At 45.3% G+C, this 13621-nt stretch overlaps 4 protein-coding genes across 4 annotated transcripts; 2 read left to right on the forward strand and 2 right to left on the reverse strand.

Annotated features, from left to right (window-relative positions):
• Positions 1-203: 203 nt before the first annotated feature.
• On the reverse strand, positions 204-1942 carry N7539_009353 (uncharacterized protein; the record flags this gene model as incomplete). Its single annotated transcript, XM_056938948.1, has 4 exons — positions 204-589; positions 706-1086; positions 1155-1556; positions 1915-1942. 4 exons carry the CDS (start codon positions 1940-1942, stop codon positions 204-206), a joined length of 1197 nt encoding a protein of 398 aa, XP_056786325.1.
• Positions 1943-7809: 5867 nt separating this feature from the next.
• On the forward strand, positions 7810-8304 carry N7539_009354 (uncharacterized protein; the record flags this gene model as incomplete). The annotated part of the gene is made up of 3 exons (XM_056938949.1): positions 7810-8094; positions 8143-8190; positions 8257-8304. The coding sequence occupies 3 exons, from the start codon at positions 7810-7812 to the stop codon at positions 8302-8304; spliced, it is 381 nt and encodes a 126-aa protein (XP_056786326.1).
• Positions 8305-11424: 3120 nt separating this feature from the next.
• On the reverse strand, positions 11425-11935 carry N7539_009355 (uncharacterized protein; the record flags this gene model as incomplete). Its single annotated transcript, XM_056938950.1, has 2 exons — positions 11425-11837; positions 11887-11935. The coding sequence occupies 2 exons, from the start codon at positions 11933-11935 to the stop codon at positions 11425-11427; spliced, it is 462 nt and encodes a 153-aa protein (XP_056786327.1).
• A 1360-nt stretch (positions 11936-13295) lies between these two features.
• Positions 13296-13604, forward strand: N7539_009356 (uncharacterized protein; the record flags this gene model as incomplete). Its single annotated transcript, XM_056938951.1, has 1 exon — positions 13296-13604. The coding sequence occupies one exon, from the start codon at positions 13296-13298 to the stop codon at positions 13602-13604; it is 309 nt and encodes a 102-aa protein (XP_056786328.1).
• Positions 13605-13621: the final 17 nt, after the last annotated feature.

The following is a 13621-nucleotide window of genomic DNA, read 5'->3' on the forward strand; positions in this document are numbered from 1 at the left end:
ATTCTTTTACGAATTTACGGTATCATCATGCCATTCTCTCAATCGAAATTGTACTAGGAACCAGTATCGTGACGCATATTAAAGTTAGATCCGATACAGGTGTATCGAAGAAACCTGCGATAATTCCGGACATCAAATCGTTTATCTGATACAGGAAGCGATGCGCAACTCCGAAGTTATCTATTGGCTAGGGTGATGAGGCATCATGTCAAAGGTGTCGATGCTGAGCAACGCCACACCATCGAAGAATATGGGAGCTGATTTGATCCATCGTGAAAGTCAAGCATTGCATATGCTTCGTTTTGAAACTCAGGTACGAAAAAGTTTGTCTGGTCGGCCAGAGTGCCCGCAGTGGTTGATGCCCTCGTACCCATTTCCGGAAAAGTACCGCTCATACCAACAGACGACTGCAACCAGTCTGCACCGCTTATAGCTCGGTTAGGCGTGTCTGACAATATAACTGACCAGTATGCGTCGTTGATGTTGATATCTGTTTGTATCCCTTCCTCTGCACCGTCGCAGGTGCTCCCAGCCATGATGGAAGAATTAACCTGTATAAGCGCGTTGGGAGGGATGGCGCTTTCTTCGCCTGTAGCACCAGAAATTATGGATTTTAGTGTTTTTTTGCGCATATTGCATGTCACTCCATGTCGCGTACATTTTCGTAATTCAACGCGGATCGATGATCACCTGGTGTACACTTACCATGCGTAAGGCAGACTCGTTTCCTCTTATTTTGGAGCCCATTGGCTGACAATGTAGTTGGACTGGGATGGGAGAGCAGTGGCTCAGAAATAGAAGTGGCGCCTGACATGCGTCTTCTGAGTGGCATGCTTGTCAGAGAGAAATTAGGCGTCTGCGATCTATTGGAGTAGAAAATTGGGGGTATTTGAATTTCAGGGCTTTCGGTCTGAGCTGCCGATGACGACAGAGCAGCGTATGTATTTGAAGCCCGCAAACGTGATTGCGGGGTTCCGTAGTCCGCAGGTGCATCTTGGGGCGATGTCAAAATGGGTGTTTGGCGCCAACTTTCACGAGCAACTCGCGTAGCATTTTGGCTTGCCTGGTTCTCAATCGCAATGCTTTCTGACAGCATTGTTAATGAAATGACCTGATAGAAGTAGGGTACTATTTTTCAGAAGGAGATCACCTACCATCATAAAGAGCTAGAAATTCTGCAATCTTTCGAGAGAGCCCACTGATCCAATATAGGAATCCTATTTTGGTCCCCTTTGACCCCAGGGCTGGTGAATCAACTTCAGCGGCGATGATGTGATCCAGGAATTGCGGAATCTCCAGTAGAGAAAGCTTTTTAAAAGACTTGATTGCCAGAGTAGTGAGCACACCGACTCCAGACGGGTTTGCCTCCGTTTGGTCTTCGACATCGAGCCTCTCCTGGAGTAGATCTTCCAACACAATTTGCTTCAATCCGACGCTGATGTACCTGGCGATGTCTTCATCTCTCCCGTCTTCAAATCCTAGATTCTCTCTTACCCACAAGATCACTTTTCCTGATCGTCCACCGCGCACCTCTTTTTGTGCTGCGGCGTTTGAACCTGATAATATATCATAGAGTTGGTCCCGGCGAGATGAGATTGCTCTTCCGCGAAGGTTTTCTGAATACTGCATGGCCAGTGACCTTTGTGCAGCACTCCTGAATATTTTGTCGATAGCTGTCGCTCTTTTCCGGTTATTTTCTGTTCGTAGGATATCGTCCAGTCTTCTGTCCCGCCTGCAGCGCTTGTGTATATGATATAAATCTGACGGGGGAAATTCTGTGAATACATCCTGAACGGAAGCAAGTTGTTTCTTCAAAGCTTCCAATAAATCTGGAATGGCAGAGGTTGATTTGGCGGCTTCTAATGGATGCGATGTCTTCGTAGTCGTTGTCTGAGCTCGCCTCTTTCGACTAACCTGGGAGCGTTTTCCGCAACTTCGACATTGGGATGAGCCTATAGCGTCCGGTGCCTCATGATCAGAAAGACGAAGTCGGCTCCGTAAAACTTCCAATGTTGACTTAGCGTCGTCAGTATGCTCTTGTAGTTTTTCAAGCGATGCGTTGCGCAAAGTTGCAAGTGCTGTCGGTACATCCATCAAAGCGTACACTTCTTGCCTTTGAGTCTCATGTATAGGGTTTGGTGCGGCAAAGAGCTGGAAATCAGGGTTGTGCTACTGGGGAAAGCCTAGGTATACTGATTCAAAATTTTTCGAGCTAAGTAAGAGGGGTGTGCTGCTGCACACCTGGCCACGCACTGGAAATGGCACAACGCTCAGACATAGAAATCGCGTGATGAGACACAGGCAGGGGTAGACATATCGTTAGCTCAGCGCACTCCAGAGCAGCCTTTCCTGCCGAGCTAGTGCGCTATAGGCCCGCGATCTGCATAGAGGAGTAGGACTCTCCCCAACACACTTGTCTCATGTCTTCGGCGCCAACAGGTTCTCCATGGTAGAGTGTTTCTTCCAGATCGATCATATATGAAGGGTATGTACTCCGTATAGAGCCCGGATATTCGGTCACCATTCCAGTTTGAAAGAAACCACAAACAAGAAAACACTCTTGGCATCGTACATACTGTGTGGTCGGTATGGTTCTTTCCACGGCAGCTAAACCCACAAAAGACGCTTATTTACGACTGTCGTCTTCGATCTTGTATCCTTGGTATAAAATTGAATTGAGGAGTCACAAAGCATCGATTACACCTCCAAAAACCATCTTTTTCTCGAAATAGGAAGATGGGGAATCACAGTCAGCTCTACAATGACGTGTGCATGCCTGTTGTCCGAAGAGTCATCGGAAGCTCCATGTGTGTGCATATCGGTAGTATGTTGTTCTCTTCTCTCTTCACACTTTGCACATGGCAGTATCCCAGTCAATTTAACGAATGATGTCGAGGATTACCTGTGAGATATGCAATACTCCATATATCATTAGTTGTCTCACCAGCAGCTTCCAGTAATCAATCGAGTATGCACTCCTGAGACTAGTATTCTGAGAGAAGGTTGAAACATTACTTGAATTTTTGAAGGAGGAACGAAGGGAGAGGGACACTACCCAGATGCTATATGAGGATTATGGGTCTGTGTGTACTCCTTATTTACTCTGCCGATATAGCCGCCAGTGTTAATATCTGAAATTTATTACGGGTAAGCGTGTGTTGGTTTCTCACGCGGACTAGAAGTGGACCCCGATATCCAATTACGAAGCTTAAACGGCAGGGTCCCCCGAATAGCTGAAACTCAACCAATAGGACCCGAGAGAATAGTTCACCGTGAACTATTCTTTTCGCTCGATAGCTGTAATAATTTGGGAACCTTTCGTGGCTCCTCCAGGGCTGGCGGAGATGTCTGTCCACTCCAGGCAAGGTAACCTGGGCTCTCGACGAACACCAGATAAACGCGATTGATTGGATTCTCTATGTGCCGGAAACTCATTTTGTTGATTTACTTGAGCTAGTCGGCCCTCTTGAACCATTCACTTATTGCATCATTTGGGTGAAATAGACTGGAGGTGATAGCAGCTCGACTTCATGGCCTTGAATTACACAACCATGGCGTACTTATTGGTTGGCAGTGCAGGAGACCGTTAGGCGAATGTGTATCCCCTTTCCAATCTACAGAGCAGATGTATGCACATGAACGAGCTATTACAATCACGTCCAGATCATAGAAGCATTCAAAAGACCTTATTTCCCCATCACGTATGGCTCAAAAATAATTTGTCTGGCAGGGCATAATCAGACGCATCTTTCAGTTCCGATTACATCTGAAGCTTCCCGAAGGACTAGTTCCTGTGCTCTTTCAAACCTGGTACGAGATTGGACGATTGACCCAAGTACATGAAACCCTCTCCCTACCGCACTAGGTACTCGAATATCTACTTATTCTTTAACACTAGCAGAAGATGTGTGAATTACTCTGCGAAAGATACAATGGTCGCGGTGGCTGTGGTCATATGTATTCCACGGGAATTCAGCGTTGCCGGGTCGCCTTACAACGTCCAAACGGAACCCCCTGCCTTCCAGAAACCGGGAGAGTTCGTGATCTTCCCCGAGCGATCGACCAGCAGGATGATTTCAAACCAGGAGGCTGTCCTGCATGCCGTGGGGCCACACCTCCTAGCTCTGAAGGCTCAGAGGTTGGATTTGTTTTTGGCTGATGGCAGTCAGTCCGCGCTAAGCTTGCATGGCATATGTACTTAGGCGCAGTTGTCTTATGGGGTAGGAGCCTGATGAGTGCGGAGAAGTAGGTGGCCTTTAGGAGCCTGGCTGCCTTATGGGTTAGGGATAAGGGTTTTCCTACGAAGAGGAACTGGCGGGACAATTATCCAACTTGAAGACAGTCTTTACATTCATGATTCTCGAGCACAGGAGATACCATTCTTGTTGGTAATCATTACATCCTTCCTTTCCCGCCTAGAACGCTGCTTTCTGACGGCGCATGGTATCTCCGCCTGTTTCCTGGCTTGTTGATGTCATTGGGACGGTCGCAGTGAGAGGTTACGAGACTACCGCAAACTGGTGATTTTGGTTGTGCTGCTTTGTTTTCCTTTATGCCTAGACCTGTCTGATGAGACCAGACTACCGTGAGCACTTAACCCTCTTCAATATGTACATACATACCGTAAAATCAAGACTATGTGTACGGTACAAAATTCATGGGCTACAAATGTCCGTTATAACTGAGGAAAAGGATCGAGTATAGGTGCCCGTCTGCGCCAATGTGCACCAATACGTTCGCGGGTATGCCCTACTGCACAAGTCCAAACCGCTGAGGTAGCCACGGTCGGTTATTGTAATTTCACATTTTAGCTCGCGGCTTGGATATATAAGATCTCTCAAATCCACTCAAAATTTGCTCGCGATAACTTTTCACTTCCTCCGCCTCGATTTGTCAGCTAACTCAAGCATTTACTTCTTTATGCCACCCAAAAGAGTAATCCTGCGACTTCGTGAAAATGATTTTCCAGATATGACCTACTCTGATATTGTCGATTGTGTCAACTTATACCTCACTTTTGACGGACGCCCGACTGAGGAGGTAGAGAAGCTTGTCCACCAACACTACTGGCACTTTCAACCTCCGAATCCCGACATTACTGACTCGAATCAACGTTTTCATATAATCATCGACCTCGATAAGGATGAACATACTGGACCTCTACGCGAAGACTTTTGTCATGAGTTATATCGGGTTGCTAATGTTGAAGGGGAAAAGTGAGTGAAGGTCTACTAGCCAAACAGTCATACTACTGGCAGGTAATTGACCAAATTCTCTAGGCGTATGGTACCATTCAAAAACAAACTCGAGCTCGAGAACTTCCTGCGCAAGATGCGACAATACACTGATAGAACCTACCCTTGGGGACGAGACGTTGGAACGACTGTTTGAAAGAGACTCACGGTGGTGGGATGACAGGCTGTACTCATAAAGACAGATTTACAAAACCTGCTATTTGATACAATCAGCGGCGGTCGGGGGTTCTGTTTGTAATCTCTAATCTCCGCCATGACGCAAGCAGACCGCTGAATATTTTTCTTATAATTTTCTGCACGAGTCCAACCCAGCCTCCACAGCACTACTAATATTACACATAAGCTGTACCCGACCATCGAGAGGCGAAGCTGTAGTGCTGCTTTCTTCTTTTTTCCGAGTCATACAGAATAACTAGATAGCAATTTCTAATTTGCTCGGATATTATAATGCCAGACTCTTGCCATTGTTCCTTAACGGATTGATATTCGGGGACCTACGGCCTGAGAAACCTGTTGAAGGGCGTACGTGGATGTGAGAGATCGTATCTAGGGAGAGTAATAATGAAACATGCGAAATACCTGGGCAAGATGGAATCTCCCCTGCTGCAGGTCCTAGACAGCCATACCATCCATCTGGGAGGTATAGCTTCAACCAGAATGACTACAATGTACTTTTGGTACGGAGCGCCAATCAAGAATGCCTACCGCCACTAATTTTGTGTATGCACCCAAGAAAGTGAACTTTTTTCGGGTCTTTAGCATATCACGCAGGAATCTTCACCACTTACATGATCGGTAGTGCTATGGGTAAATGCTCCGTGTCATCTTGTCGATACATGATTCTCATTAGTTTAGACCGATATCAACACGTAGAAACAGATAGAGTAGTTAAAGCATATAAGAATCCGTTGTTCTCCTCCATATCGGTGAATTTTTACCCAAAGCTCCTCTTACTGCCCATTTCCACCATCTGGATTTGCCTTGTTTCCCTTTCGGGCTTGAACATCAAGTACACGATCCAATACTCAGCGTTCAGTCAAAGTATGTCGACAGTGATAAAACACATGGAGAATTGAATTCTTTGGTTGACATTTACAGAATGTGTCATCTTCGATACGAGCTTTATAATGGCCAGAATGGCTGCGGATGCACGCACTACATAGGTATCTTACGATGCCAAGCGGCTGAAGCACGGGCCGGCAGGACTTACTGTCGTCCCGCAAATGGGACCACGCGAGATCTTCCGCGAGTGGTACTTTCTGGCGACAGTGGAAGACCGGGGAGGTGTCCGACGTGCCAGGGCTTGACACCAAGCAGCTCCTACCAGTCAGAGTTTGGCAATGCTTGATTTAAAAGAAATGGGAGCATTTTGATGTGGTTTGTTTGTTGTTTCTGTTACGCGGATTCCTGTCTTGGAATGGACTAAATGGCGTGATCAAGCTTTGTTTATATTGAATCATTTTTTATCATGTGCTTGCAATCAAATGAGACAAGGTATCCTAAGCCGAAATAGCTGACAGATGGCAGATTGAAAATTGTGCTGTAGCCAATGATCATGAAAACCAACTCACAACATACTGCATTTCTGATTGTACTGTCTGCACTCTCCTATGAACACTTAATATGATTGCATTCAGTGGCGGTTTATAATTTGAGACATCTCTTCTTGGAGGCGCCTGCTCCAAGCATTCGTCCCTCAAAGCTAGGATAACCCTTAGTAGTAGTTTGACAGTCGGTATCAATTGAAGACCAAACCACACAGCAACACCTCTGTCAGGAAAAGTGTGAATGATCCACTTAATGCACAAATGTCAGCCAACGTAATGGGAAGCGAAATATTCTCTATTTGCAGAAATGTCAGGTAAGACAAGAAATCATCAACACGTAAGCTTACACACTGTTCACAAAGGGTCAATTGACCTCGACTGATTTTTAACTTGGGAGCGAATATAGACTTTTCGGACATGTACTTCTCACTCTAATGAATACATGCACGTTTCGTAAAAGCTCGACGACATAGGGCTTGGCTGGCATGTTCGCCGGGCGGGTGCGTATCGCCCTTCCACGGTTATCGATTTCGTATGTATTTGATTGACTCTTCTCCCGTCGATCGCGTCAAATCTGAAAGAAGCACATAAATAAGGGCACCGACACACAGCTTAGCTCGTTCTCCTTCTAAGTCGGCTCAATCTTGCATCACTTCTTTGAAAATCAATGGCTTCACTTCTTACGGATGAATCATATACACTTCCAATTTACTACCTTGCCCAAGTGCCAAATTGTGAGAGAGAATTTTCTCCGACGTGACAAAGTGGAAAAAACTAACGAGAATCCGAGAAAAGCTACTCTGATTCTAGAGATACAAGACACCAATGGACCTAGCTTTTACCCAATCCACTCGGCTTTGTCTAATGCTTGTTATTCGCTCTTCTCCAATCATCAGCCGAGTGGAGGGCTTGGATATTGGCTTGCCGAGATATACATTGCTGTGCTGATGCGTGGCGTTGATTTGACGTGGGTAAAGGACGATCTTTGCAGGAACTTATACAACAGCATGAACGAGCAACTGCATGATGAGAGCCACAAATTGCCCGTTGAAGCTCGCAACTTGACTATTATTGCTATGTTTCTACACCGAGATGTCTGGGTTCGAAGAGAGGGGCAAGATTTAAAGCCTATTGAAGAATCGGGTGCTTTTGAAGAGGGTTTCATGGAAGGATTGAGTCCTATTGGAACAATAATTGATGGGCAAGATGGTCTTCAACATTGGCAGATCAAGGTCGCCATACCGTCTCTACGGGGATTTCTTGCTACCGCAGTCGGGAAGCCTAGCGACCTGGTATGCATGTTCAGAGAACCATGCTACATTTATTCTCCTGAAGTCTAGAGTGAAATGGTGGTGCTACGCAAGCCAGCGAATGGAATCATCACCAATGTACTTTTTATTTCAATCAGATTGTCCACCCAGGGCAGCTTGCTTTGCTAAGCTGACGCACCACAGACTGGTATCGATGGGACTGAAGTTTTCTCTTCACACCCCTACACTTGACGTTGTAGACGTAGGATGGATTTCTGCTCTAACCAGCGATTTCTAGTCAGGTGAATGCTTGCGCTCGGACCTCAGACGAGTGGATCCAACATTCTAATCACGAAGCTCTAAACAAAGTGTCACCTGTCACCCCGGAAATCGACCAATAGGATCCAAGGGAATAGTTCACCGTGAACTATTCTTTCATGTCTCTCATGTTTTGGTTACCTAAAGGTACCTCCTCCTCCCATAATCGAATATGGATCTTTCATTCGAACTTCTTGTCGACTCAACCTCAATACAATTGCCCCCCCTCAGCCAACGAAAGCACAAGCAATAGGCTCTCAAATTTGGATTTCCCTGTTCAGAGGAAGGCTACGCAAAATGACACTGATGAAGCGCAAGACATACAGAAACAGATCGCGTTCTCAATTTGGGATTCTACGATATTCTCGATGGTATCAATTGCAGATATCAAACTTTCCTTAAGTTGATGACCCAACAATCACCTATAACATATAATGGCTTTACTCGCAGCGAATACACATGTTGTCATCTGCGACAAGATTCAATTCTTCTTACTCAATCACACTGATCCAAGTCAAAGCTCAGAGCTCGATAAGAGCACTGAGACACTCTTATCCCACCGGCCTTCTCAAAAATAAAGCCCCTCACCAAAGGCTTTATTAGAGAACAATGACTTCACCATCTTTGGATTCAACTACAGTGGCTGATGACTCGAATCCATTACCACTTAACTGGTTTACCCCAGTGTCTAAATGTTAGAATCGAGCTTCTCTCCCTTAACGAGCCGGTAAAGCTGACAAGAATCTGGAGAAAGCTACTATCATCCTGGAGATAGAAAATGTCACGGGGCCCAGCTTTCGTCCAATCCACCCTGACTTGTCTAGAGCCTGCTCTATGCTTTTCCTCAGTCATCATACATGCCAAAGGTCTTATTACTGGCTTGCCGAGATATATATTGCCTTGTTGATGCATGGCGCAAATCTGACATGGGCAAAACACGATCTTGGCTTGGCCCTTTTACTTCGGATGAATGAGCAAATCGGCAACATATGTCTCGAAGTGCCTGAGGAGGTTCGAAATTTGACAATTGTTGCTAATTATTTGCACCAGAGAATTTTGATTCAAAGGGTAGGGTCCATTATGATATCTATTACTGCTTCGGCAGGGTTGGAGGAAGGTTTCATGGAAGCACTTATTCCGATTGGGACACGCAGCGATGAGCAGGATGATCTTCGAGATTGGCAGATAAAGGTCGCCATACCACCATTACAGGGGTTTATTGTCACTGCAATTGGGAAACCTAGTGAACTCATTCGCCTAATTAGAGAGCCAGGCTGCAGTGGTCCTCCGTGAAATTTCTATTGGGGGCGAGGGGAGCGCTTTGCGAGCTAATGAAGGTGTTTGTATGGCATGTGTTTCTGCCGCTCTAGATAGAACCTTGAACCTTTCCCCCACAGTAATCTTGACCTCAGCCTTCTCTTATTTTCTGCGGCTACACCTAACCGTGTAGCTGTATTTTATCAGAAGGGATCCAAATAAATGTACGTCTGCCGATGTTCGCTTTTTGTATTTCCGTCTGCCATTGAAGGCCGATGCTTGAATATCGAAACATTATTGGCGAGGAAGATCCATCTTATCCACCCTTCAAATTTTTTGGGAACTGAAAGATTGTGTGCGTCCCCCACTTGAGCTCGAGTTAATTTTTCTAGTTTTGTAAGCGTAAACGTTACTATGTCAGACTCTGCCAGCACAATTCTAACAACTAAGCGCCAGTTGCAGTAATATCAGTCTCTGACGTATGTATGGGCAATGGGTCAACGTAAACGTGGTATAAGAGTGTAGTCAGCCTCACTACTTGTGATTCGACATTTGAGTGCTATGTCTATTTTTTGGTATCGAAAGCATGTGGCACGGAGATAAGGGATATCCAGAAATATCTCAGGGAAGTTGCTTCCAGGGCAAAATAGTGGTGACTACTCTTCTGACATGAAATGTGCAGGCGGTGCTATGAGATCCGTGTGATTATGTTTTATTTCAAGCAGATATCTCTTTGCTGATAGACTATGAAAGATATAATACCGTGCAACGATGGCCTCCATTGTCCATAATCACCTCATACGAAATTGCTCAAGTCTAGTTCAAACAATTATCATAAGTCGCTTGCTTGTGAACCATGTCCCCGCGGTTCCTGTTCTCGGAGTGGGCACAGTCAATTCGTCATGCCCCCTACTATCTCTTCGATTTGGTTTGGAAAAGAAAGCCGGAAGCAAATCTTGAATGCGAGGTCTCCGACAAAAAAACAATTGAAACCTGCATCGAACTTGCGGCATATGGCCTGAGAACTCTGCTATTCAAGCCCGTCAGAACCTTGAAAAACTGCTTACCGCTCGAGGATAATGAAGAGCCGGCTTCACTATCCCAGACACAGCATAGTGGTATTCACCCAGCACTTGAAATATTACGCCCCTAAGAATGCTAAGTTCGACGATGTTTCCCAGATTTGTCTCGTCATCCTACTTCTACCCACCTAGCTCAGCTACCAATCAGCAGTGGTATCACCGTTCTTCCCCGCCCAAATGAGTGTTTCGATTACAACCGCATAGGCCCGGCGAAAAACAATGTATCTATCTGGAGACCGCTTTCTTGTGAGTGGTCTTACTTGATTCAAGTGTGCGGGGATATCTGACGTCTTCCAGTTCACCCTACAAATGCAGTCCATCATTCTGATTGGGAGGCCTCTTAATTTCGCAAGATACCCATCATATACGTCGCTGAGGTCTTAATAGCCGTCAATGATATCTAATTGGACGGAAAAGAGATTTGGATCCTTTTATCATAGCGTATGGCCTAGGTGCTAGAAAAGTCCGAATACTCAGTGCCATTATAAGCTACCAGTCTTTGGAATGCTAGTTCTAGATTGAGTTCTTTTAATTTCTTCTTAGTCGCCAGGTACAATAAATGGTGAATGAGAATGAGCCGGCTATACTACGCGTGAATACAGACATAAAGATTGACGCCAGTGTTTCTCCACCTTGTGGCTCTCAGCAAAACCCTGTCGTTCATCGTGCCTCGTGAATCTTCCAGCATAGTGCATTCCATCAATCTCCAGGAATCTCACTCCAATTGACTCAACAGCACCGCGAGATTTTTCGCAAATAGAAATCGGTTTTCGGGGGCTCTTTCTCTCGTCACTTCCAGGATGTGGTTTGTCACATCATTTCCGGGCTCGCACAAGATGATCTTGGCTACGGATTGAATGATAGACGGGGGCGGCATCAATCCGAGTTCAATGAATATAACAAGAACAAGGGCGACGTTCTGGTTTCTATCTTCACAACTCTCCTTGAAGCTGTCCATTATACTCTGAGGAGCATTCAAAAGACTAACTTGTAGGACCTCGCACAAGAGTTCCCTTATCGAGTCTTCGCGACTAGAAGTCAAAACTTCATTGACAAAGCGATTAAGATTCTCCAGCTCGGGGCTAGCGCTGGTGCCAATAAGGTTCCACTGGACATCTGCGTCGCTGACTATGGAATATTAGCCTAAGAATCAGATTTCTAGGGTCACAATACTTACAGTAGTCATTCACGGCATCAACTAAGATTGAAATCTCTGTGTTCATCATGCGGACTTGTCCCCGTAATAGGATAGAGAGCTACTGATCTTCAAGAATAAAGCCCGGAACGCCGCCAAAGCGGACTACTTATAGATAATCTTTGGCTCTGGGTATTGGAAGACGAGTCAGAAGTAGCAGCCACGAGCCAGGTGTAAATTGTGCCCGACGAGTCGAAGATGGAGAATGAAAAATCCGTGCCTTTAAAAGGCCGAACTAGCCCCACAAATACTTTTCTACTTATATATGTCTATCTGTGTCTGTATTATACTGACTATGTGCCTTTCTTTTTCTTCGGAGATGGATAACCAAAGATCAGAAGTTCTCTCCTTTGGCTCGATCTTAGGTCATTTTCTACTTCTTTACTTTACGCTGGTATTTTGTGTCATTTCTTGCCGCCAGATTCGCGAGCTTTTGTTATATGTAAGCCTTCAATCGTGAAACTTACCAGGCAAAATACTAAATGAGGCCTTTCTAGTGAAACACCTCAGCCTTATATCGAGTGGTCATTTGCGACAAGACTTATAATACGAGCCATTTTCAATAATACCGATATGGTAATTGGATCTATTCAGGTACTCTCCTTCATCTCTCATCTTACTCCAGTCACACAACCCGCTTTTGAGAAGATGAACGAATCTCTCTGACATGTTGTGCATAGCGAAACAAGGCGGGAATAAAACGACGGGTTAAAAGCAAATACTAGCATTGCTCATAGGGACAAGCCGGTATTCTTTTGTTCACATATTACTCGGTTTTTTGTCTGAAAACCCATCGTTCAGATCACCCGGCGATATTTTAGAATATTGCGCGTGATGAAGTCGACGCTTAGAAAATCGACTTGACAATAGCCAAACAACCAGGGTCGGGTCGGTTGTATTTACCTTGAATATCAAAATGCCTCATCATGAGATATGTCTATCACAAAGCTCGAAGATCGTTGCCCGTCGTGTCTTGGTTTGATTACAATAGGGTAACTCTTTGCAGACAGTGTTGACAATCTTTTTGTCAAGACATGGTGGTGAGCTTCGGAGTGTTCAGCTCGTGCCTTGGTCAATCGAATTTATGTCAATTTCTCTCAAACCTAAGGTCATCAGCGTAGACTTCCAAGCATAATATTCACACAAAATATTCACCAGCCGCCTGTCTACATCAAGCTCGCCAAGTGTGCCTTTGTTGGTCGGTCATTATTTCTATAGCCCACCAGATTTGTGGAATACTGCTAGCCATGAGATATGGGATCCTGCAGAATATGGACGCTCAATATTAAAAAGATGACCAGTAGCAGAATCATATAAGAAAGAGCAAATCACGATTTCTTATCAATTTGAACTGCCTTCTCTTACCTTCCACGAGATTTTGAACGTACGACATGGCCCTCAATGAGATTCAGTCTATTTCGAAGGACGCACGGCGTTTCCCCGGTGCCACCACCCCTACGCAGCCTATAAATACCAGCGGAGGACCTCGGGCACCATCAAACACTCCACTTGTCTCCCCAGATCAACTCTCACACAGCCCTGACTTGACGCAGCTAAACCAGGCCCTTTCAAATCTTTACGGGACTGCTCAAGCTGTTTCAGCAAACACGAATTTGGAGGAAGGTGAAGATCCTAGCAGCACATTCTGCGTTACCTTCGAGGATTTCGTGTCGTTTGCGAATTGGGCCTCTCTAACCTAGTTTTAGGTCGTTGAACG

This window comes from Penicillium diatomitis (assembly GCF_028827545.1).
Source record: "Penicillium diatomitis strain IBT 30728 chromosome Unknown utg000015l_segment0_segment0, whole genome shotgun sequence".
NCBI classification, from domain to species: domain Eukaryota; kingdom Fungi; phylum Ascomycota; class Eurotiomycetes; order Eurotiales; family Aspergillaceae; genus Penicillium; species Penicillium diatomitis.